Source organism: Lepidochelys kempii, chromosome 10 (assembly GCF_965140285.1).
Source record: "Lepidochelys kempii isolate rLepKem1 chromosome 10, rLepKem1.hap1, whole genome shotgun sequence".
NCBI classification, from domain to species: Eukaryota; Metazoa; Chordata; order Testudines; family Cheloniidae; genus Lepidochelys; species Lepidochelys kempii.
In genome coordinates, this window is record NC_136389.1 from 2,077,733 (window position 1) to 2,099,607 (window position 21,875).

The following is a 21,875-nucleotide window of genomic DNA, read 5'->3' on the forward strand; positions in this document are numbered from 1 at the left end:
CCTAGGTGGATCCCACCTTGGGGTCCCCGAGTAGAAACGGGTTGGGGGCTGAGGTCTAAAGGCCTTTCTCTGAGGCGCTGGGGTGTGTAGCCCCAGAGACTTCTGAGTCGCCCGCCAGTCCTTCAGGATATGTAGATGTGTGTCCATATTTTGAGCAAACAGGCCCTCACAGTCAAAGGGGAGGTCCTGAATTGTATTTTGGACCTCAGGTGGGATCCCCGAAACCTGAAGCCATGCACTGCACCTCATAGCGATGGTGGTGGCCATGGTTCCAGCCGCAGAGTCCGCTGCATCCAGGGCTGCTTGGAGGTCAGTCTTAGAGACCACTCTACGCTCCTCAAGGAGCGCACTGAACTCCCTGCAAGAATCAGCTGGGATTAACTCCTGGAACTTAGCCAACGAGCTCCAGGAATTGAAAGCGTATCGGCTAAGCACCGCCTGCTGATTCTCTACCCGACTTTATGGCCAAAGAGATCCAGCTTCTTGGCGTCATGTGACTTAAGCGTGGGGCCGGGTTGACCCTGCCACTCCTTGTGGTTTGCCTCGTCAACCACCAGAGTCCCCGGTTGGGGGTGCGTAAACAGGTGCTTATAGCCCTTTTGCGGCACAAAGTAACGTCTCTCGACCCCTTTCGCCGTTGGTGGTTTGGAGGCCGGGGTTTGCCAAAGCACCTTCGTGGTGTTCTGAATTGTCCTTATGAGGGGCAAAGCTACTCTGGAAGGACCCTCGGGGGTGAGGACATCCACCATCGGATCTGAGTCCTCCATAACCTCCTCTGCCTGGAGGTTGAGGTTAACTGCTACCCTCCTAAGCAGGTCCTGGTGCCCTTTGGTATCCATTGGTGGTAGAGTGGTGGAGGTGCCCACCACTGCCTCATCCGGCAAAGAGGAGGAAGAGGTTCCTGGGACAGGGTCTTCCTGACCCTCGGGTTCTCTGGACGCTGGGTCAGCTACCTCGGAGCACCCCGCGACTGGAGGTTCAGGTGCCACCGACGTCGGTGGAGGAGGGGCCGTGCTTGTCCGTGGCCGCTCAACAGCCCTGTCCCATAAGGGATCCTCCGGGTCCCTAGGGGTATAGCGTGCCATCGACATCGCTGATGGAGGGGCATGGGGGGCCGATACCACCGACACCAGCCTAGATCCCTGACCTTGAGCCTGGTGGTAGGCCCAGGGGGTCCAAAAAGGCCATTGCATTGGACCTGCCACTGGGGTGGCCAAGTGGCGACTGGTGCTGGTTGTTCCGCCGACCTTCAGTGCCGGGATCGGGGCCAGGACCGGGAGCAGTAGTGGATGCATCGGGACACAGACGATTCCGTGTCGGACTCTGACGAGTATTCTGTACCGGACCATGGGGGAGCGGAGCCCGATGGTGCTGGGGAGTGGTGCCGGGGAGACGGCGATTGGTGCCGCAGCATCATGGGCCTTCCCCAATGATGAGTCAACGGCGGTGCCGCCATCAGTGCCGGTGCGGCCATCGGTGTCACGACCGGGGCTGTAATCACCCGCGGTGCCAGGCGTGACGCGGCAGTCGGTGCCATCGCCGGTACTACTGGCCGTGCCTGAGTTTGCGAGGCCGGGTACTGCGCCGCCATATCAATGAGGTCTCGAGCCGCCTCATGTGTGTCTGGAGTGGAGGGGAGATCAAGCTCTTCCTCCAAATCATCGCGGGTAGGAGAGTCCGTTCTTGCCGGAGTCAAGAGCGCCGGTTCTTGGGGGCCAGACCGAGGGTGTCCCACCAGAGGATGCAGCCCACTGGAAACCCCCTCAGCTTCCTGACAGGGGAACGACCCCTGTCTGGTTTCTTTTTCTCATGCGGCACTGGAGGCTGTGAACAGTGCCGCCGTGAGGCACTGGCCTTGAGGGCCAGGGAGAGGTACCGGTGCTCCCTGGTGGAGTCTTTCCTCGGTGCCGGGACATCCCACCCTGAGGCTGGTGTGCTGTGCACCGAGGGTGCCGGCATCGGCTCAGGCTGTGGCTGAAGGGCCGACTCCATCAAGAGGAGCTTCAGGAGATAGTCCCACTCCCTCTAAATCCTGGGTCTGAAGCTCGTGCAAATAGGGCACTTATCTGTCTGATGGCCCTCCCCAAGGCACTTGAGACAGGCGGCGTGCAGATCACTTGTTGGCATAGGTTTTGCACACCTCTCACACGCGACCGAGGCATGCCCCAGTGCTGGGGAGAGTAAAACAGGGGAAACCCCCCCAAAGTACGCTAAACTAACCTAATCTACAACTATTAACAACTAACTAACAACTCTGTACACTAGAACCACTCGATAAGGCACTTGCAAAGCAAGAGACTAAGCTGTTCCAACAGGTAAGAAGGAACCGAGCAGGCGGCGGGTTGGCAGGGACATACATATGCCACCATGAAGGCGCCACTCTAGGGGTCTCCACAGCCGACCCGATGGGTACCGCTAGGGAAAAGCTTCCAGCGATCGTGCACGTGACATGTGCACACACCTATTGGAATGCACATGAGCAATCACTCGAAGAAGAAGTATTTATTGCATGATAATTAGTGCTAAGCCCCTGGTCTGTCACACACCAATATTCAGACTGTCCAGAAAGAGTGCAGAAAAAGAATCCAAATGGAGGATTTTTAAAAAAAAACATTCGATTTTTTAAATTACCTGTATGGAATAGGAAGTGTTGTACTTGTTATATAGATTTTTCACAGGGACATCAGAGCCATCTGTCGTGCAGTTGTTGTAAGGGTAACCCAGCTGCACCAATTCATCCTGAAAAATCCAACACTTGTATGTTGCAGTAAGAATCCACATGTATCTTGGCTTCTAGTTTATATATAAATGGAATCCCTTCTCACTGCAGCTCTGGCACCTGGAGTGCAGAGGCAACACTTGCCCATGCAGAGGGAGTTATTTGGATTTAATAAAGCAATTTAACTTAAAATCAGAGTTGCTATGTGAATGCTTATGTTGGAAGTGCACAATTTGCTTTCTATTAATAGTCCCTAAGTGCCACATAAAGGTCTTAGTGTGTGCAAGCACTCCTGCCAAGATTGGCCAGTGTACATGCAGAAGGTGTACCCAAATGAGCACGCATGCATGCAGCCAACGCAAGTTCTGTTATTTTATTAAAGCAAATCTTGTGAAGAGTTAGCTCAGCTAAGACGGAAAGTGAACAGCAAACAGCGGAGAGGCTAACAGTGGGAGTTCGCCTGGGGACAACCCACTGAGGCTTTCATCTTGCCGGCTTCTCTGAGTAATTACTACAGCTCCTGAAAAGAAAAGGAGTACTATTGGCACCTTAGAGACTAACCGATTTATTTGAGCATAAGCTTTCGTGAGCTACAGCTCACTTCATCGGATGCATTCAGTGGAATGCATCCGATGAAGTGAGCTGTAGCTCACGAAAGCTTATGTTCAAATAAATCGGTTAGTCTCTAAGGTGCCACAAGTACTCCTTTTCTTTTTGCGAATACAGACTAACATGGCTGCTACTCTGAAACCTACAGCTCCTGAGGAAGCTCGTAGAAGGAAGGTGATATGGATGGGGGGTGTTCAGCTGTTGTTACCTGCACAGCATGTGCCATGTTGTTTTTCTTCCACAGGACAAAAGCAACTTTGTCTGTACAAAGTGCAAGCTGGTCTCCACATTGGAAGAGAAGGTTCAAGGTCTGGAGAAACAGGTATCAACCCTGCATTGCACAAGAGAAACTGAAAATTTCCTAGACAGACGTCAGGATATGCTTCTACGGGCACAACGGTCTGAAGATTCAGAGCAGGCTGCGCAGCGGGGACAGGAGGATGGTGAAGAAATTTGGCAGCATGTGGCCTCCAGAAGAAGAAAGGGGAGCGTCTATGTACCAGCAATGCAGATACAGGTAAGCAACCATTTTCATGTTCTCTCCACAGGTACTAATGCAGAGAGTGGACTAGATGATACATCTGAGGGAAGGGAGCAGAAGGAGACTCCGCCGATTGGAAGGCATGAGATGCCCTGTCCTAGGGATGTGGTTCCACGACCACCGCTCCCAAGTGAAGGAGGCAGGTGGTGGTGGTCGGGGATTCCCTCCTCAAGAGGACTGAGTCATCTATCTGCCGCCCCAACCGGGAAAACCTAGAAGTCTGCTGCTTGCCAGGAGCTAGGATTCACGATGTGACGGAGAGACTGCCGAGACTCATCAAGCCCTCGGATCGCTACCCCTTCCTGCTTCTCCACGTGGGCACCAATGATACTGCCAAGAATGACCTTGAGTGGATCACTGCGGACTACGTGGCTCTGGGAAGAAGGATAAAGGAGTTTGAGGCGCAAGTGGCGTTCTCGTCCATCCTCCCCGTGGAAGGAAAAGGCCTGGGTAGGGACCGTCGAATGGTGGAAGTCAACGAATGGCTACACATGTGGTGTCGGAGAGAAGGCTTTGGATTCTTTGACCATGGGATGGTGTTCCAAGAAGGAGGAGTGCTAGGCGGAGACGGGCTCCACCTAATGAAGAGAGGGAAGAGCATCTTCGCAAGCAGGCTGGCTAACCTTGTGAGGAGGGCTTTAAACTAGGTTCACAGGGGGAAGGAGACAAAAGCCCTGACGTAAGTCGGGAAGTGGGATACCGGGAGGAAGCACAAGCAGGAGAGCGCGCGAGGGGAGGGCTCCTGCCTCATACTAAGAAAGCAGGACAATCAGTGAGATATCTTAAGTGCCTAGACACAACTGCAAGAAGCCTGGGAAACAAGCAGGGAGAACTGGAAGTCCTGGCACAGTCAAGGAATTATGATGTGATTGGAATAACAGAGACTTGGTGGGATAACTCACATGACTGGAGTACTGTCATGGGTGGATATAAATGGTTCAGGAAGGACAGGCAGGGCAGAAAAGGTGGGGGAGTTGCATTGTATGTAAGGGAGCAGTATGACTGCTCAGAGCTCAAGTATGAAACTGCAGAAAAACCTGAGTGTCTCTAGATTAAGTTTGGAAGTGTGAGCAACAAGGGTGATGTCGTGGTGGGAGTCTGCTATAGACCACCGGACTGGGGGGATGAGGTGGACGAGGCTTTCTTCCGGCAACTCACAGAAGTTACTAGATCGCAGGCCCTGGTTCTCATGGGAGACTTCAATCACCCTGATATCTGCTGGGAGAGCAATACAGCGGTGCACAGACAATCCAGGAAGTTTTTGGAAAATGTAGGGGACAATTTCCTGGTGCAAGTGCTGGAGGAACCAACTAGGGGCAGAGCTCTTCTTGACCTGCTGCTCACAAATGGGGAAGCAAAAGTGGATGGGAACCTGGGAGACAGTGACCATGAGATGGTCGAGTTCAGGATCCTGACACAAGGAAGAAAGGAGAGCAGCAGAATACGGACCCTGGACTTCAGAAAAGCAGACTTTGACTCCCTCAGGGAACTGATGGGCAGGATTCCCTGGGAGAACAACATGACGGGGAAAGGAGTCCAGGAGAGCTGGCTGTATTTTAAAGAATCCTTATTGAGATTACAGGGGCAAACCATTCCGATGTGTAGAAAGAATAGTAAATATGGCAAGCGACCAGCTTGGCTTAACAGTGAAATCCTTGCTGATCTTAAACACAAAAAAGAAGCTTACAAGAAGTGGAAGATTGGACAAATGACCAGGGAGGAGTATAAAAATATTGCTCAGGCATTCAGGAGTGAAATCAGGAAGGCCAAATCACACCTGGAGTTGCAGCTAGCAAGAGATGGTAAGAGTAACCAGAAGGGTTTCTTCAGGTATGTTATCAACAAGAAGAAAGTCAAGGAAAGTGTGGGCCCCTTACTGAATGAGGGAGGCAACCTAGTGACATCCGATGAAGTGAGCTGTAGCTCACGAAAGCTTATGCTCAAATAAATTGGTTAGTCTCTAAGGTGCCACTAGTACTCCTTTTCTTTTAACCTAGTGTCAGAGGATGTGGAAAAAGCTAATGTACTTTTTTCGCCTCTGTCTTCACGAACAAGGTCAGCTCCCAGACTGCGGCACTGGGCAGCACACCATGGGGAGGAGGTGACCAACCCTCTGTGGAGAAAGAAGTGGTTCAGGACTATTTAGAAAAGCTGGACGAGCACAAGTCCATGGGGCTGGATGCGCTACATCCGAGAGTGCTAAAGGAGTTGGCGGAAGTTTTTGGAAAGCGTAGGGGACAATTTCCTGGTGCAAGTGCTAGAGGAGCCAACTGGGGGGGGAGCTTTTCTTGACCTGCTGCTCACAAACCAGGAAGAATTAGTAGGGGAAGCAAAAGTGGATGGGAATCTGGGAGGCAGTGACCATGAGTTGGTTGATTTCAGGATCCTGACACAGGGAAGAAAGGTAAGCAGCAGGATACGGACCCTGGACTTCAGGAAAGCAGACTTCGACTCCCTCAGGGAACGGATGGGTAGGATCCCCTGGGGGACTAACATGAAGGGGAAAGGAGTCCAGGAGAGCTGGCTGTATTTCAAGGAATCCCTGTTGAGGTTACAGGGACAAACCATCCCGATGAGTCGAAAGAATAGTAAATATGGCAGGCGACCAGCTTGGCTTAACGGTGAAATCCTAGCGGATCTTAAACATAAAAAAGAAGCTTACAAGAAGTGGAAGGTTGGACATATGACCAGGGAAGAGTATAAAAATATTGCTCGGGCATGTAGGAATGAAATCAGGAGGGCCAAATCGCACCTGGAGCTGCAGCTAGCAAGAGATGTCAAGAGTAACAAGAAGGGTTACTTCAGGTATGTTGGCAACAAGAAGAAAGCCAAGGAAAGTGTGGGCCCCTTAATGAATGAGGGAGGCAACCTAGTGACAGAGGATGTGGAAAAAGCTAATGTACTCAATGCTTTTTTTGCCTCTGTCTTCACTAACAAGGTCAGCTCCCAGACTGCTGCCCTGGGCATCACAACATGGGGAATAGATGGCCAGCCCTCTGTGGAGAAAGAGGTGCTTAGGGACTATTTAGAAAAGCTGGACGTGCACAAGTCCATGGGGCCAGACGAGTTGCATCCGAGAGTGCTAAAGGAATTGGCGGCTGTGATTGCAGAGCCATTGGCCGTTATCTTTGAAAACTCGTGGCGAACGGGGGAAGTCCCGGATAACTGGAAAAAGGCTAATGTAGTGCCCATCTTTAAAAAAAGGAAGAAGGAGGATCCTGGGAACTACTGGCCAGTCAGCCTCACCTCAGTCCCCGGAAAAATCATGGAGCAGGTCCTCAAAGAATCAATCCTGAAGCACTTGCATGAGAGGAAAGTGATCAGGAACAGCGAGCATGGATTCACCAAGGGAAGGTCATGCCTGACTAATCTAATCGCCTTCTATGATGAGATTACTGGTTCTGTGGATGAAGGGAAAGCAGTGGATGTATTGTTTCTTGACTTTAGCAAAACTTTTGACACGGTTTCCCACAGTATTCTTGTCAGCAAGTTAAAGAAGTATGGGCTGGATGAATGCACTATAAGATGGGTAGAAAGTTGGCTAGATTGTCGGGCTCAACAGGTAGTGATCAATGGCTCCATGTCTAATTGGCAGCCGGTGTCAAGTGGAGTGCCCCAGGGGTCGGTCCTGGGGCCGGTTTTGTTCAATATCTTCATAAATGATCTGGAGGATGGTGTGGATTGCACTCTCAGCAAATTTGCAGATGATACTAAACTGGGAGGAGTGGTAGATACGCTGGAGGGCAGGGATAGGATACAGAGGGCCCTAGACAAATTGGAGGATTGGGCCAAAAGAAATCTGATGAGGTTCAATAAGGATAAGTGAAGGGTCCTGCACTTAGGACTGAAGAACCCAATGCACAGCTACAGACTAGGGTCCGAATGGCTAGGCAGCAGTTCTGCGGAAAAGGACCTAGGGGTGACAGTGGACGAGAAGCTGGATATGAGTCAGCAGTGTGCCCTTGTTGCCAAGAAGGCCAATGGCATTTTGGGATGTATAAGTAGGGGCATAGCGAGCAGATCGAGGGACGTGATCGTCCCCCTCTATTCGACATTGGTGAGGCCTCAGCTGGAGTACTGTGTCCAGTTTTGGGCCCCACACTACAAGAAGGATGTGGACAAATTGGAGAGAGTCCAGCAGAGGGCAACAAAAATGATGAGGGGACTGGAACATATGACTTATGAGGAGAGGCTGAGGGAGCTGGGATTGTTTAGCCTGCAGAAGAGAAGAATGAGGGGGGATTTGATAGCTGCTTTCAACTACCTGAAAGAGGGTTCCAAAGAGGATGGATCTAGTCTGTTCTCAGTGGTAGCAGATGACAGAACAAGGAGTAATGGTCTCAAGTTGAAGTGGGGGAGGTTTAGGTTGGATATTAGGAAAAACTTTTTCACTAGGAGGGTGGTGAAGCACTGGAATGCGTTACCTAGTGAGGTGGTGGAATCTCCTTCCTTAGGGGTTTTTAAGGTCAGGCTTGACAAAGCCCTGGCTGGGCTGTTTTAGTTGGGGATTGGTCCTGCTTTGAGCAGGGGGTTGGACTAGATGACCTCCTGAGGTCCCTTCCAACCCTGATATTCTATGATTCTAGGATTCTATGAAGTGTGTAACTCAGTTCATTCAGATTGGCCAAGACAAACTTGGCTGCTGTCCCATCAGAGGGTCTTACTTTCCAATGATTTGTTCTGATGAGATGTCACACATACCACTAATACGCTGATAGAGGTTTCTGTCCCAGACATGGCATAGATGCCCTGGTCTTTAAGAAACGGGAAACTCTTCTGCTTATGCAGCATAAGCCTTGCCCCAGCAGTAGATGTGAGGTAGGGAATGTAGTCTTGTTGGCCAATGTCCAGAATTAACTGCAGCCCTGTGGGCACCAAACACAATATTCAAAAACCCACAACATGAAGTGCAGGGTTTATATATAAACGTGAGTGTTTAGAGGAACAACAGGGAGTCCGGTGGCACCTTAAAGACTAACAGATTTATTTTGGCATAAGCTTTAATGGGTAAAAAACTCACTTCTTCAGATGCAATGTTTAGATGAACTCTCTTACTCTGCAGGGAAATCCCTCTCCACTGAGAGAGGAGAACAGACCCTTCATCCTTAGATTGACCATTGTTACACCTGTTAATGCTTTGAAAAGGACTCTTACACTCAGCCAATGTGTGGAAAGGAAAAACCTGATTCTGTGGGTGTTTTCCCAGGTATTCAGATGAGATGCACTTTTCTTAAAGTCATCCCATTATTCTGTGTTATACCCTTTGCCATTGCATATGTAATCCATGTCCCTTTTGGGGGTTTACCCCCCTTTCTAATCCTGCACCTCTAAGAACTCAATCATAGCCCTACAGAGGAACATAAATCAACAGTCTCTGTATGATGTGCAGTAGAACTTGCTGTCTGCAGAAGGAACATTTCCCAGCCTTCCCAGTTCCTTTGTTCTGTCTCTTTTAGGAGGGGTTTTAGTACTTACCAAACTTTGCTCGAGGCTTGGAAGAAATCAGGGCTTCCTCATCCATGCCCCAGTTAAAGATGTAGCAGTTGCCATGGTCAGGATGATAGATCTGGGTGAAATTTCTGAAAGAATCACGTACAAGCCGTGACCCTCCAGGGAGAGCTAAAGGGTGGTAGGCTAATTGATCATATGTTTTGTTATCCTGCAGTTAATACTTGGTCCTCCTGCTTCATGGTGTAAGCCAATCTCTGACTATTAGATAGCAGGATAAGTCCTAACATGGGGGCAGATTATTCCACATCTGCTAGTTGGGGGTTCTGACAGCTTCGTTTGAAGCATCTGGTGCCGTACACTGTCAGAGGCAGGATACTGAGCTAGATGGACCTCGGGTCTGAGCCAAATTGGCAATTCTTAGGTTCCCATTGGCTACACACTTACCTGCCTATTTTATTTAGTAAAAAACCCCAAAAAGTACATTCACATGACACTATTATAGATCCCTACAAATGCTTTTCTTTAGCAGTCAATTAGAAGGACAAAACTGGCAGGTGACAATGCAGGATCACAGCATGTCTCATACACAATAACGTGGGGACCATGTGGCACTGCGAAGCCCTCTGTGCCAATATAGTTTCAAGTGACACTGAGAATAAGTAGAAGTTCAGTGGGTTCCACATACCTGTAGCTGCAGGGCTCTGCCCCATACAGACATGCTAGGATCATGTCCTCTGGCTGGTAGCCCATCCTGATCCTCTCTTGCAGCGGGACTTTCGAGAGGATGCTAGTGGACTGTAGAACGTACCATTCTGTCACTGCTTGGGCTGCGCTGGTGAAGTTCCTGTAGATGCACTGGGGGGTGTCCTTGTGGCTGCACTGAAGACACATGGAGTTAGATATTAATGTGTAACTAACAGACAACCTGAGACTAGGCCATCCTGATGGTGAGGGTGTGGGGAGAATGATCTGTTCCCTTCAGTGAACACACAGAGGGTCATCTTCTTTTCTCTTCTCCCTCTGATCCGATGCCAGCCCTCTCTGCTTATTCCTATAAAGGTGAACAGAGATAAAGCCAGGAGTGGCCTGTAGAAATGAATGATCTGGAAAAAGGGGTAAACAGTGAGGTGGCAAAATTTGCAGATGATACAAAACTACTCAAGATAGTTAAGTCCCAGGCTGACTGCGAAGAGCTACAAAAGGATCTCTCAAAACTACGTAACTGGGCAACAAAATGGCAGATGAAATTCAGTGTTGATAAATGCAAAGTAATGCACATTGGAAAACATAATCTCAACTATACAAGCAAAATGATGGGGTGTAAATTGGCTGTTAGCACTCAGGAAAGAGATCTTGGCATCACTGTGGATAGTTCTCTGAAAACATCCCCTCAATGTGCAGCAGCAGACAAAAAGGCTAACAGAATGTTGGGAATCAATAAGAAAGGGATAGATAATGAGACAGAAAATATCATAATGCCTCTATATAAATCCATGGTACGCCCCCATCTTGAATACTGCATGCAAATGTGATCGCCCCATTTCAAAAAAGATATTAGAATTGGAAAAGGTTCAGAAAAGGGTAACAAAAATGATTAGGGGTATAGAACAGCTTCCATATGAGGAGAGATTAATAAGACTGGGACTTTTCAGCTTGGAAAAGAGACGACTAAGGCAGGAGATGATAGAGGTCTATAAAATCATGACTGGTGTGGAGAAAGTAAACAAGGAAGTGTTATTTACTTCTCATAACACAAAAACTAGGGGTCAGCAAATGAAATTAACAGGTAGCAGGTTTAAAACAAACAAAGGAAGTATTTCTTCATGCAACGCACAGTCAACCTGTGGAACTCTTTGCCAGAGGATGTTGTGAAGGCCAAGACAATAACAGGGTTCAAAAAAGAACTAGGTAAATACATGGAGGATAGGTCCATCGATGGCTATTAGCTAGGATGAGCAGGAATGGTGTCTCTAGCCCCTGTTTCCCAGAAGCTGGGAATGGGTGACAGGGGATAGATCACTTGATGATTCCCTGTTCTGTTCATCCCCCGCGGGGCACTTGGCATTGGCCACTGTTGGAAGACAAGATACTGGGCTAGATTGACCTTTGGTCTGACCCAGTATGGCCGTTCTTATGTTCTCATGACTCTAAAATCCTAAAGAATTTAATAGAGAATGATCCCCTTTCTACTGGGATTTTGAAGCATCCTAATGACTTCTGTAATAAGGACAGAATTCTCTGTTCATCCTGTGGGATGGCCCAAGATGCCTATGGAATGTTCATTCCCTATTCCTGTATACCCCTGTCACGGAGTCCCTGGGCGATGCTCTGGAACTGCTCCCCATGAAGCCAGTCAGGACTCTGGGGCAGTCGCCTTTCTGTGAGCAGCCTGTCTTCAGGACACACAGCTCACACAACTTCCACCTTCCTGGGTCTGACCTCAGAGCATTCAGCATCCTCTGCCCCTCCGTGCGCTTCCCCCCAGCGAGTCCGCTCAGGCGGGGCTCCTGGGGAAGCCAGAGGGTCTTGCACCCCAACTTCGCAGTCAGACGGGACTCTCAGCCAGCCAGTAAAACAGAAGGTTTATTAGACGACAGGAACATGGTCTAACACAGAGCTTGCAGGTGCAGAGAACGGGACCCCTCAGCTGGGTCCATTTTGCGGGGCAGTGAGCCAGACAACCACGTCTGCACTTCACTCCATGTCCCAGCCAGCCCCAAACTGAAACTCCCTCCAGCCCCTCCTCCTCTGGGCTTTGTTCCTTTCCCCGGGCCAGGTGGTCACCTGATTCCTTTGTTCTCCAGCCCTTCAGCTCTCACCTGGCAGGGGGGAAGGGCCCAGGGCATCAGTTGCCAGGAAACAGGGTGTCGGCCATTCTCTGTGTCCAGACCCCTGCACACACCGGCCCTCTAGGGCTCTGCAATGATCATACACCCTTACCCCACCCCCTAGAGACTTAAGAACTGCCTAGGGGAAACTGAGGCACCCCCACACTATTCAGAGGAAACATTAAGAACAGTCCCACTTCGTCACAACCCCCCACCCAGGATCCTGCCATGCCTCAGTCTGCCTGGACCAAGGCACCCTGGGGGGAATTTCTTCAAGGAGCAATTCACATCAGCCAGTAAAACCCCATCACTGGGCTGGTTGTGGGTGAAGTGTGGCTGGGTAGGGAAGGGAAACCTGTACTGCAGCACGGGGCCAAAGACTGCTCAGAAGCTCCACGACAGCTGCTCTGGCAGCCTAAGGGCTGGGTAGCTGCTGTATTCGGAAGGGACTGGGGCCACAAGATCAGGTGGAGATTTTTAACAGAGAGGGTAATTAACTACGGGAGCAATTTACCAAGGGTTGTGGTGGATTCTCTGTCATCGGCAATTTTTAAATCAAATGTGGGTGTTTTTCTAGAAGCTTTGCTGTAGGAATGATTGTGGGGCCGTTCTCTGGTCTGAATTATACAGGAGAGCAGATGAGATGACGACAGTGGGCCCTTCTGGCTTGGCATCTATGAACCTGAATCCTGTGGTCCGTCCTAGCCCACCCTCCTCACCACTGCCCACAACAGCCTGCACACAGAGACACTTTCTGCAGAGCAAGGATGCCTGTAAGTGCAGCTTCGCCCATGGCTCCCAGTACAGCCGCAGGACAGGGCTTCAGTGGAGTGGGGCATCTGACACTGGCCTCTGAGCACAGGTGAATGTCACCTGGAAACCCCCCTGCTGTACACGTCACCTCATTCAGTTACCGTGCATCCCTGCAGAGCACTCCGAGGGTCTCCCCCTGCCAGGAGCTGAACCGCCTCTCGCCGGAGTGCTCCCAATAGCCCTCGCTGGGGGAGCAGGCCCAGCACAGACGCATACAGGCCGCACTACCCTACACAAACACAGGACACTGTCCTGGGACTGCTGACACCAGGGGAAACGCTCCGTCTTCATTGCAGCTAGCTGGGTTCTGGAGGGAATAACTCAGCCTGGCTCCTCTCCGGGAATTGCAATGTGGGCCTGATCCTGGTGTGGGCACTGAGAATCCCTCATGACTGCAGCCAGAGCCCCAGGTGTGTCACCCAGGGCAGGATCAGGCCAAAAGGATTGGAAGTGTTTCTGTTAAATGAACTTTCTGTGTTGGTGTGATTAGAAAATCTCAAACCCAGCAGCCCCCCACTACACCAGTGTTACCGGCAAGTCCTATGGAACAACCCTCCAGAGATGCACCAGCCTGATGGAGCAGCCCCCAGCCATACACCCAGTGTGTCACTGTGCGGGAAATCATTTGACATGGGATCCATGCTCAGTTCCAACCAGCTCTAAACTGAGAGAAAATGACTGGAAATGATGCACAGAGCTGTGCCAGGGCCCCTTTATGAGCCAGCATGGACCACACGATACAGCTTTTCAAGAGAGAAACCTGGTGGAGAAACAAAATCCAGAGGCCCCATTTGTGCTTTATGTTCTAGCAGAGGCTATGTCAATGGATACAGCCCTATCTGCCTTACTCCCACGGCTTAACTCTCCTCCCCAAATGTTTGTGTAACTCCCATTTGTGTCCTTGAACGAAGTGCAGAGCACGTCTGCATGGAGCCATAAACCTACACTTACCAGCTTCACTGCCACTTTGTGTTTCTTTGCTTCTGATGTCACGTTGGACAGGGTGGGAGAGGAACTGTTGGGTCGGGTTCCTGAGCCGCTTTGGTCGGTCTCAAAGAGATCGATAATGATGGGATGGTCTGGGTCACTCTCGTCCATCAGAACCAAGGGGATTTGGTTCCAGAGCTTGAGGTCTAACCTCTGAGAAACAGTCTCACTGGAGCTTAGTGGGGGAGCTGAGATTGCGTCCCCATGCTTGGACTGCAGGATCCTTTCCAGGGCTGCCTCGGTGAGCGCATCCAACTCTTTCAATAGATGCCTCACCTTGGAGTATCTGAAGGACAAAGAGCAGTTAGCAGGTGCTGGGAAGGTGGCAGTGGCTTGCAGTAGATTGAATGTCTATAGGGAACACGGGCCTTAGGTAGCTTCATAAAGAGTTACTGAAAAATGAATGCAGTCCATGTACAAAGTGTGATCTAGGCTAGAATGTGTATCCTGGAGCAAGAACCAGATATAAAATTAGCCAGGAGCCCTGTACCTGGGCAGTCATTTTCACCATTGCACAGTGGGCATAAAATGGTCCCACTCTGGTTTAATCAGCAGTTTACATGATCTTTGTGCTGGTGTAAATAACTTCACAAGGTGCCAGGATTCAGAGAACGAAGCCAGCTGTGTTCTACTGATGAATGTGCTCTCAGTTATGGCCACTGTCTTTCAGGTGATTTTCTGGGATCCTGCTCAATACATAGGAGCTGCTGTGGAAGGAAGAGATGCACCAAAATCGGTCAGCACCCCTGGTACTACCCCACTTCTTTCTCTGCCCTGATCCAGAGAACTTTCCTGGAGAAAGAGGGCGTGCCTAGTGGGCCATGGCAAGCCACAGGTGCCAGAACAGCCTGGGGGGAAACTGGCACCCAACATAGGTTTGAACAGCCAGCTTTGTCAGCGTAAGAAGGGCCCATCTCCCTCGTAACTTTACCTGCATTTATCAGCAGCAGCTGGCATGGCTGGCTCCTAACATGCCGTGCGTACCCAAACCCATGCTTAGGAACAGTGTTACTGCTGGCAGTGTTTCACCCCCGCCAGTGGCCTAAATGGGAGCCTATAGTTTTCTTCCTGTACATGATTCATACCCCAGTTGTTTTGCGGCGTGAACAGGGCGCACTGAGCGTGCCCGTATAGCAGACTCCCGTCAGGCACGGCCCGCGGCTGCTCTGTGTGTGGGGCTGCTGGGCACTATGTTCCCTGCTGAGTTATTGGCAGGATAGAGTTGTGCAGATTTTCCCAAGATTTTCTCATACAAACAAAACTAGGCAGCCCCTTTGCGTCAACTTGGGTGACCCAACGAGGGGGCTGGAACACTTTGTACAGTGGGGGTGCAAACCCTGGATAAGATGGAAACCACTTCACACCAGGGGGTGCAACTGCCCCCTCAGCACCCCGAGCTCCAGCACCTATGGACACCCGGTTGCACTGTGACAAAATCTGCTGCATGGACAAAATGCAAACATATTTGTTATAACTAGGCCCGGTGGCAGAGTCCCAAAGGGGCAGCAGCCACTCCCCCGGACTTGTCGAGTGCAGAGGCCCTAAGGAGCTCACTTGAAGGGGCTGGCATTGCAGACTGTGACCGCTGGGAATGCCATGGCTTTAAATCCCACCGAGAGCGATGGAGTGACACCATAGGAGAAATATCCCTGCACAACTGTCCCCCAGTGCAGAATAAGCAGCGACACTGAGAGCAGCACCAGGAAGAACCAGAACACTCTTTTCTTCGGCCCCTCTCGGATGATGCGCTTGGGTCCATGCGTGTTGGTGTTATCGCAGTACCAGACCAGCAGCTCTTTGTATGTGTATCCCGGCCCCTTCTGGAGACGGTGCAGCACACCAATGAAATACTGCTTCAAGGGCATTGCACTGCCTGCTAAAGAGACAGGAAACAATTCAGAGCAGGAGCATCCCGGGCAGCCAGGATGGGATTTTCCAGAGAGACAAAAGGAACAAGGTTCCCAACTCCCCCTGAAATTCAGAGGGAGCTGGGCACCTAACAGGTGCCTTTGAAACTTCTGGCCCTCAAGCTTCAGTTCCACTGGACAGATGAGCTACAGGACACATGGAACATTACTGACATTTTAGTGTAAACGTGATTTCACAACATCCCCAAGAGGACTCTTCCTCGAGAACGGAGCTCCCCTCCCTGAGCTTGGGTGGGTGAATGGGACATACTGGTGGGACATTGGAACCTCCTTTGTTTGCTGGGATTTACACCGGTAGCACGCACAATGGGTGAGGCAGTTCCCAGACAAGGTGAGTGCGTGGACCTTGACCTGGGCAACTCACAAAGGTTTGGATCCCATAATGTCAGGCACCTCCTAAATGCATCCCAGCTCGGGAGAATCCTCTGGGGGCCTGCCAGCTGCAAAGGGACCTGCTTCCTGTGAAAATGGCTTGTTTATTGTGTGTCTAACTGGGGAGTGGGGAGTTGTGGATGGAGCTAGGAGACTAAACATGGGGAAGAACACAGAAAATAACTCAGGGCTCCACCAAACCTCTCACTGTCACTGTGATTCTAGAGCCCTGCCCCCCCCAAACCTCTCACTGTGATCCCAGAGCCTGCCCCCCCAAACCTCTCACTGTGATCCCAGAACCCTGCCCCCAAAACCTCTGTGACCCCAGAGCCCTGGCCCCCAAAACCTCTCACTGTGATCCCAGAGCCCTGGCCCCCAAAACCTCTCACTGTGATCCCAGAGCCCTGGCCACCAAACCTCTCACTGTGATCCGAGAGCCCCGGTCATGCCTGCTTCCCCCGAACCTCTCACTCTGTCTCAGAGCCCTTGACACCCTCCCATACACCTCCACCCCAGCCCTCTCACTGCATCCCAGGGCCCCAGCCCCAAACCGCACTGCATCACAGAGCCCTGGCCACCCCACACACCTGCCCCAAACCTCTCACTGTGTCACAGATCCCCAGCCACCCCCCACCCCTCTCACTGCATCCCAGGGCTCCAGCACTCCCCCCCACCCCCCGCAAGTCTCACTGCATCCCAGAGCTCCAGCTACCCCACCCACCTACCCCAAACCTGTCTGCATGTTCCTGGAAGTCAGATGCCAGCACTGCTCTTGGTGCCCATGAGCCTTGAGTACCTTCTAGCCATCCTCTCGAAAGCCTGAGCATTGCACCCTTCAGTGCCATGAGACACTGGTACTCACGTCAGGCCTCCCAGCTGGCGTCAGGCCGCTGCTGACTTGGGGCGAGGGAAGGTGGGGGTTAGTCTCTCTCTCTCACTTTTGGATGAAAATCCCAGGATCCTCGTCCACCCCACTCTGGCTGCTGACTCTGTGCTTCAGTGTCCTGCACCTGGCTGCGCGGTACAAGCTGTTTGGGGCCAGGGTTTTATGGTCAATATAGTTCACCTGTTGTACAGCACAGGTAGGGCTGTGAGCTGTGTGCACGGCAGAGCGGCTGCAGGGCGGGAGTGGCTGCTCTGTTAAGCATTGCTGCTCCTTCAGGTAACATAAGAGCAGCAAACGCCTGGCTCCTAAACCCAGCACGCAGCAAGCTCAGCCTGGTGTTTCCGATATGCCGTCAGGCGATGAAATGGGGAGGATTCCATTCAGTTTAATTCAATTGAGTGTATTGGCCTGACAAGCTACCAGAGCAGGGTTGCTAAAATGAAAGAAAGAGGCAGGCCTGTGAGGTCTGGGGGCTGGTCCCCCCGGCCCGTCCAGGCGAGGGCTACAGCCTGTCTGGGGGCTGGTCCCCCCGGCCCGTCCAGGCGAGGGCTGCAGCCTGTCTGGGGGCTGGTCCCCCCGGCCCGTCCAGGCGAGGGCTGCAGCGTCTCTGGGGGCTGGTCCCCCCGGCCCGTCCAGGCGAGGGCTGCAGCCTGTCTGGGGGCTGGTCCCCCCGGCCCGTCCAGGCGAGGGCTGCAGCATGTCTGGGGGCTGGTCCCCCCGGCCCGTCCAGGCGAGGGCTGCAGCATGTCTGGGGGCTGGTCCCCCCGGCCCGTCCAGGCGAGGGCTGCAGCGTATCTGGGGGCTGGTCCCCCCGGCCCGTCCAGGCGAGGGCTGCAGCGTATCTGGGGGCTGGTCCCCCCGGCCCGTCCAGGCGAGGGCTGCAGCGTGTCTGGGGGCTGGTCCCCCCGGCCCGTCCAGGCGAGGGCTGCAGCGTATCTGGGGGCTGGTCCCCCCGGCCCGTCCAGGCGAGGGCTGCAGCGTATCTGGGGGCTGGTCCCCCCGGCCCGTCCAGGCGAGGGCTGCAGCATGTCTGGGGGTTGGTCCCCCCGGCCCATTCCCAATCTGGTGGCTCCACAGCACCATGCCATCTCTTTCCTCTGGCCTGGGCAGGCCCTATTGTCCCTCGTAGCTTGTTTTCCTGAGCCCTGGTAACTGGAGGCCAATCTGGATTAATGCCAGGGCTTTAGGGGTGGCAGGCCACGGCCTCGGGCTCTGGTGGCCCTGGTGCAGCGGGGCTCAGGTAGGCTGTCCGCATGCGGTGGCCCCACGCCGCTCCCAGAAGGGGCCAGCTGCTGGCACGTCTCTGCGGCCTCTGGCAAGTAGGGTGGGGAGGAGGTTCTTGGTCTCCTGAATCCCAGCCTGGAGCCCCCTCCTGCACCCAAACTCCCTCCCAGAAAGAAACTAATATAACAGCTGTTCTCAAGTAAGTAGTAGGCTATTTTGAATTAACTATATTCTACATGTTTTAAAACTCAAATGTAACCACAGAATGGCTTTATGTTAAATAAGAGGCAAGTTTAGTATAGTGTTAATAGCCTCGATGCCATAATTGTGATCATTTTGTTTTAAATTAGGAAAAAGACTTGGATACAGGGGCCCCACAAAATCTAATAGCCCTAGGCCCGCAGAAGAGTTAATCTGGCCCTGAGTGGAGGAAATACCTTTCTCACACTTGTCTATTGGACAGTGGAGTAGGAAGGGTCTGTGCTGTACACTCACACTTAAAACGTAGCTGGATAAATGGTAAGAGTCTGGGGTCAGGCTAGATCATTACAATGGGCCCTTTGGGTCTTAAAATCAATGGAAGATTAATTTAGCCCGACAATTGTTACATTTTCTCCAACAGCCTTGGAGAACATGTTGGTAGAATTTGAAGAAAGCTACTCTAAGTGTTATTTGAGTTATGTTGTTAGAAAAAGACCCAATTTTAAATTGTGTGTGTGAGAGAGAGAGAGAGATGGACTTAGCCCTTCCTACCCAGTGGCCAGGCGCGGCCTCCTGGCCTCGCTATACATTAACTTTATGATGGTTCCTAAGCCCACAGGCAGCAGCCCCACCCAGCTCTGAGCTGCTCTCCCTCATTCCTGGGCACTGGAGAGGCAGAATTGCACAGCTGGGAACAGGCCCTTGGTCTCCTGAATCCCAGCCAGGGGCTCTATTTATGCCTTATTGAAATAACCTGCAGTGGATCCTATTTCAGGGGTCCCTGCAGCAGCTCAAGAGCTGAGGGCGGGGCAGTGGTGGGTGTTATCCCTTCCCACATTTTCAGCACCGTGGGAGTCCTTGGACTAGCTCCTGGGACTAGTCTGTGACAATAGCTCCTTTCAGGGCATTAGGTAGCACATTTCTCACTATGAAACTGTTTAATCTTGAGCTGCGGACCAGCCCAACATACCTTCTGACCAGCCTGCACAGGGCAACACCCATCCAGCTGGCAAAGCTCAATCTCCGTTTCTTCCAAGGGCTGTAATGATTTCTCTGCTACTCTTGGTTTACTCCAGTTCTGTGTGAACCCAGTGATGACACTGATCAGCGATTGCCTTCTGTTTCGCTGGAGTTGGCCATGGAATGTATTGGTACAAAACTCGCATCGAGAGGATATTCACCGTGATGATTTCCATTCTCCTTTACCCTCTACAGAACCCCACCTTAAAACCTACCCGTGCTGTGATCCCCGCCATTCCCTCCTGCCTGCCAGTGGCCAGCCAAGAGACTAGCCAGGAAGTCTGGTCTTCTCCTACCTCTGGTCATTTTATTCTTCCAAACCACCCCAATTTATTGTCTTTTTCATCCACCTGTTGCACCCTGATGCCCAAGACTATGAGGATGCTGAGGCAGGACTGCCTTAGCTGTTACTTCTCTGTGCAGCACCTGGCTTAGCAGGGCCCTGATCCTTGATTGGGATTCCCAGGTGCCACCGTAATATAAACAACTACAAACATATGGACAGGACATCCCCCCTTTTTTGCATCGTCTTCTATCTTCTGGAGCCACGTGCTGCCAAGGAGTGTAACTGATGCCAGTTCTAAAAGCCGTGTGTAAGACAGTTCCAGTCAGGGTGAACTTAGAAGCGGGCGTCAGGTTTTCATAAAGATGCCCGTTTACTGCTCTTCAACAGCGACAATGAGAGCAATTCCTGAACCCTGGCTGCCCAGCCGCACAGTTCTGCTCTGAATTCCAGTGACTCAGCTTCCCCTCCCCGCATCATGGCACCAAAAGAAAAAACGGCACCTGCAAGTCCATGCCCAGTAACTGGCACAAGCGCCAAGTTCTGGGACCTCTCTTCCTAGCTGGGCGCCTGCCCAGAGTTATTTGCTCTGTAAAGAGCAGTAACATCTACAGGCCGGAAACGAAAGGCAAAGACAGTGTTGAGTTGTGAAGTGTTTGTGCCTTAAAGAATTTGGGGACAGAGGAAGAGTCAGGTGGAAAAACATGCTAGTAAGTCAGGGGAGGAGCATAGCGTTTCAGGCCAGAAGGAACCAGATCATCCAGTCAGACCTCCTGCATAGCCCAGGCCACCAGCAGCACCCACCACCTGCAACCCAACAACCAAAGTCACACCAAACTATGACAGCCCACAAGGAATGAGACTATGATGTGCCACAAGCAGAGAGCAGGAGGGGCCCAGGTACCCCTGGGCACCGGGTCCCTGCAAATGGCAGGGAAGTGATTGAGATAGACCCAGATAATCCTGACAAGTGATCCACACCCCAACGCTGCACAGGAAAGCAAAACCCCCCAAGGTCACCCCCAATTCCTTCCTGCCCCTACACATGGTGATCAGTTAGACCCTGAGCATGGGAGCAAGAACCAGGCAGCCCAGCACCTGAGAGAGAGCTTGCTCAGAGCCACCTCGGAGCCCTGGCCCTGTCCAACCTCCCATCTCCAGCTAGAGCCATCAGAGGAAGGTGATGACAAAACCCCACAACCAACCCAAAACAGGGGGAGGAACCTCTTCTAGACCCCTACAGGTGGTGGCTGAAGCCTGAAGCTGTTGGCCAGGCCAGAGGTTGGCTGGGCAGGGCCTGACCCAGTGCTCTGGGACAACCGCACCTTCCACGGAGGTTTGATGGGCGCTTCAGTGACAATATTGACACTGGTCTCAGAGGAGCAGCCGTGTTAGTCTGTATCCGCAAAAAGAACAGGAGGACTTGCGGCACCTTAGAGACTAACACATTTATTTAAGCATAAGCTTTCATGAGCTACAGCTCGCTAACACTGACCTCTGAAAAGGAAGGGCCTTGCAAGGTGGGGCAGGGGAGTGGCACAGAGGGAGGAGCTTGGATGCCCCAGGGATGGTCTGGGTGAGACCTGAGACAGATCCCAGGCTACTTTGGTGAAGAGCAAGGGTGTGAAAGAGGCACAGGGCCATGAGGGAGATGGCAAGACAGAGGACAGGAGGGATATGCCACACAGAGCAGGGGAGAGTCTGTCCCTCTTCCAGCCCCTGGGGATGGCTAACAAGCTCCGTACCTGACAACCACCGTGCAGACACAGATCCTGTCATGAACCAGACATCTGCTGTCTGCTTCCAGCTCTCTCTCCTCCGCCCGTTCCTAGCTACGGCAGACGATCCTTGCAGCAGGAGCCTTGCCTTCACTTCTGGCTGTGAAGTGCCATTGAACAGGTTTGAATAAAATGCGGAGGCTAAAGCCCAAGTGCCCCTCATCCCCCTCCCTCAGCCATTCTCCTGAGCAGCAGAGGGACCTTGCATGCACACCCAGGAACCACCAGCAAGCAG

The 21,875-nt window shown here is 51.9% G+C and overlaps 1 protein-coding gene and 1 long non-coding RNA gene across 4 annotated transcripts in view; one reads left to right on the top strand and one right to left on the bottom strand.

Moving 5' to 3' along the window:
• LOC140918038 (epithelial sodium channel subunit beta) overlaps positions 1 to 21,792 on the bottom strand; it is a 38,185-nt gene extending 16,393 nt beyond the window's left edge. The window contains exons 1-8 of one of the 2 annotated variants that reach the window (XM_073361613.2): positions 19,530 to 21,792; positions 17,111 to 18,286; positions 15,503 to 15,821; positions 13,913 to 14,234; positions 10,006 to 10,199; positions 9,345 to 9,448; positions 8,571 to 8,734; positions 2,632 to 2,739 (exon numbers count right to left, since the gene is read on the bottom strand). In XM_073361613.2, the coding sequence (XP_073217714.2) occupies positions 2,632 to 2,739; positions 8,571 to 8,734; positions 9,345 to 9,448; positions 10,006 to 10,199; positions 13,913 to 14,234; positions 15,503 to 15,813 (1,203 nt within the window). In that variant the 5' untranslated portion in view covers positions 15,814 to 15,821; positions 17,111 to 18,286; positions 19,530 to 21,792. Of the gene's footprint in view, positions 1 to 2,631; positions 2,740 to 8,570; positions 8,735 to 9,344; positions 9,449 to 10,005; positions 10,200 to 13,912; positions 14,235 to 15,502; positions 15,822 to 17,110 lie in introns of both variants that reach the window. The other variant, XM_078854496.1, reaches the window with a different exon arrangement.
• The window catches only part of LOC140918040 (uncharacterized), a 55,568-nt gene that overhangs the window by 17,416 nt on the left and 16,277 nt on the right, over positions 1 to 21,875 (top strand). Inside the window, exons 3-4 of one of the 2 annotated variants that reach the window (XR_012161062.2) lie at positions 3,573 to 3,845; positions 14,619 to 16,207. This is a non-coding gene — a long non-coding RNA (uncharacterized LOC140918040). Of the gene's footprint in view, positions 1 to 3,572; positions 3,846 to 14,618; positions 18,033 to 21,875 lie in introns of those variants that run through there. The other variant, XR_012161061.2, reaches the window with a different exon arrangement.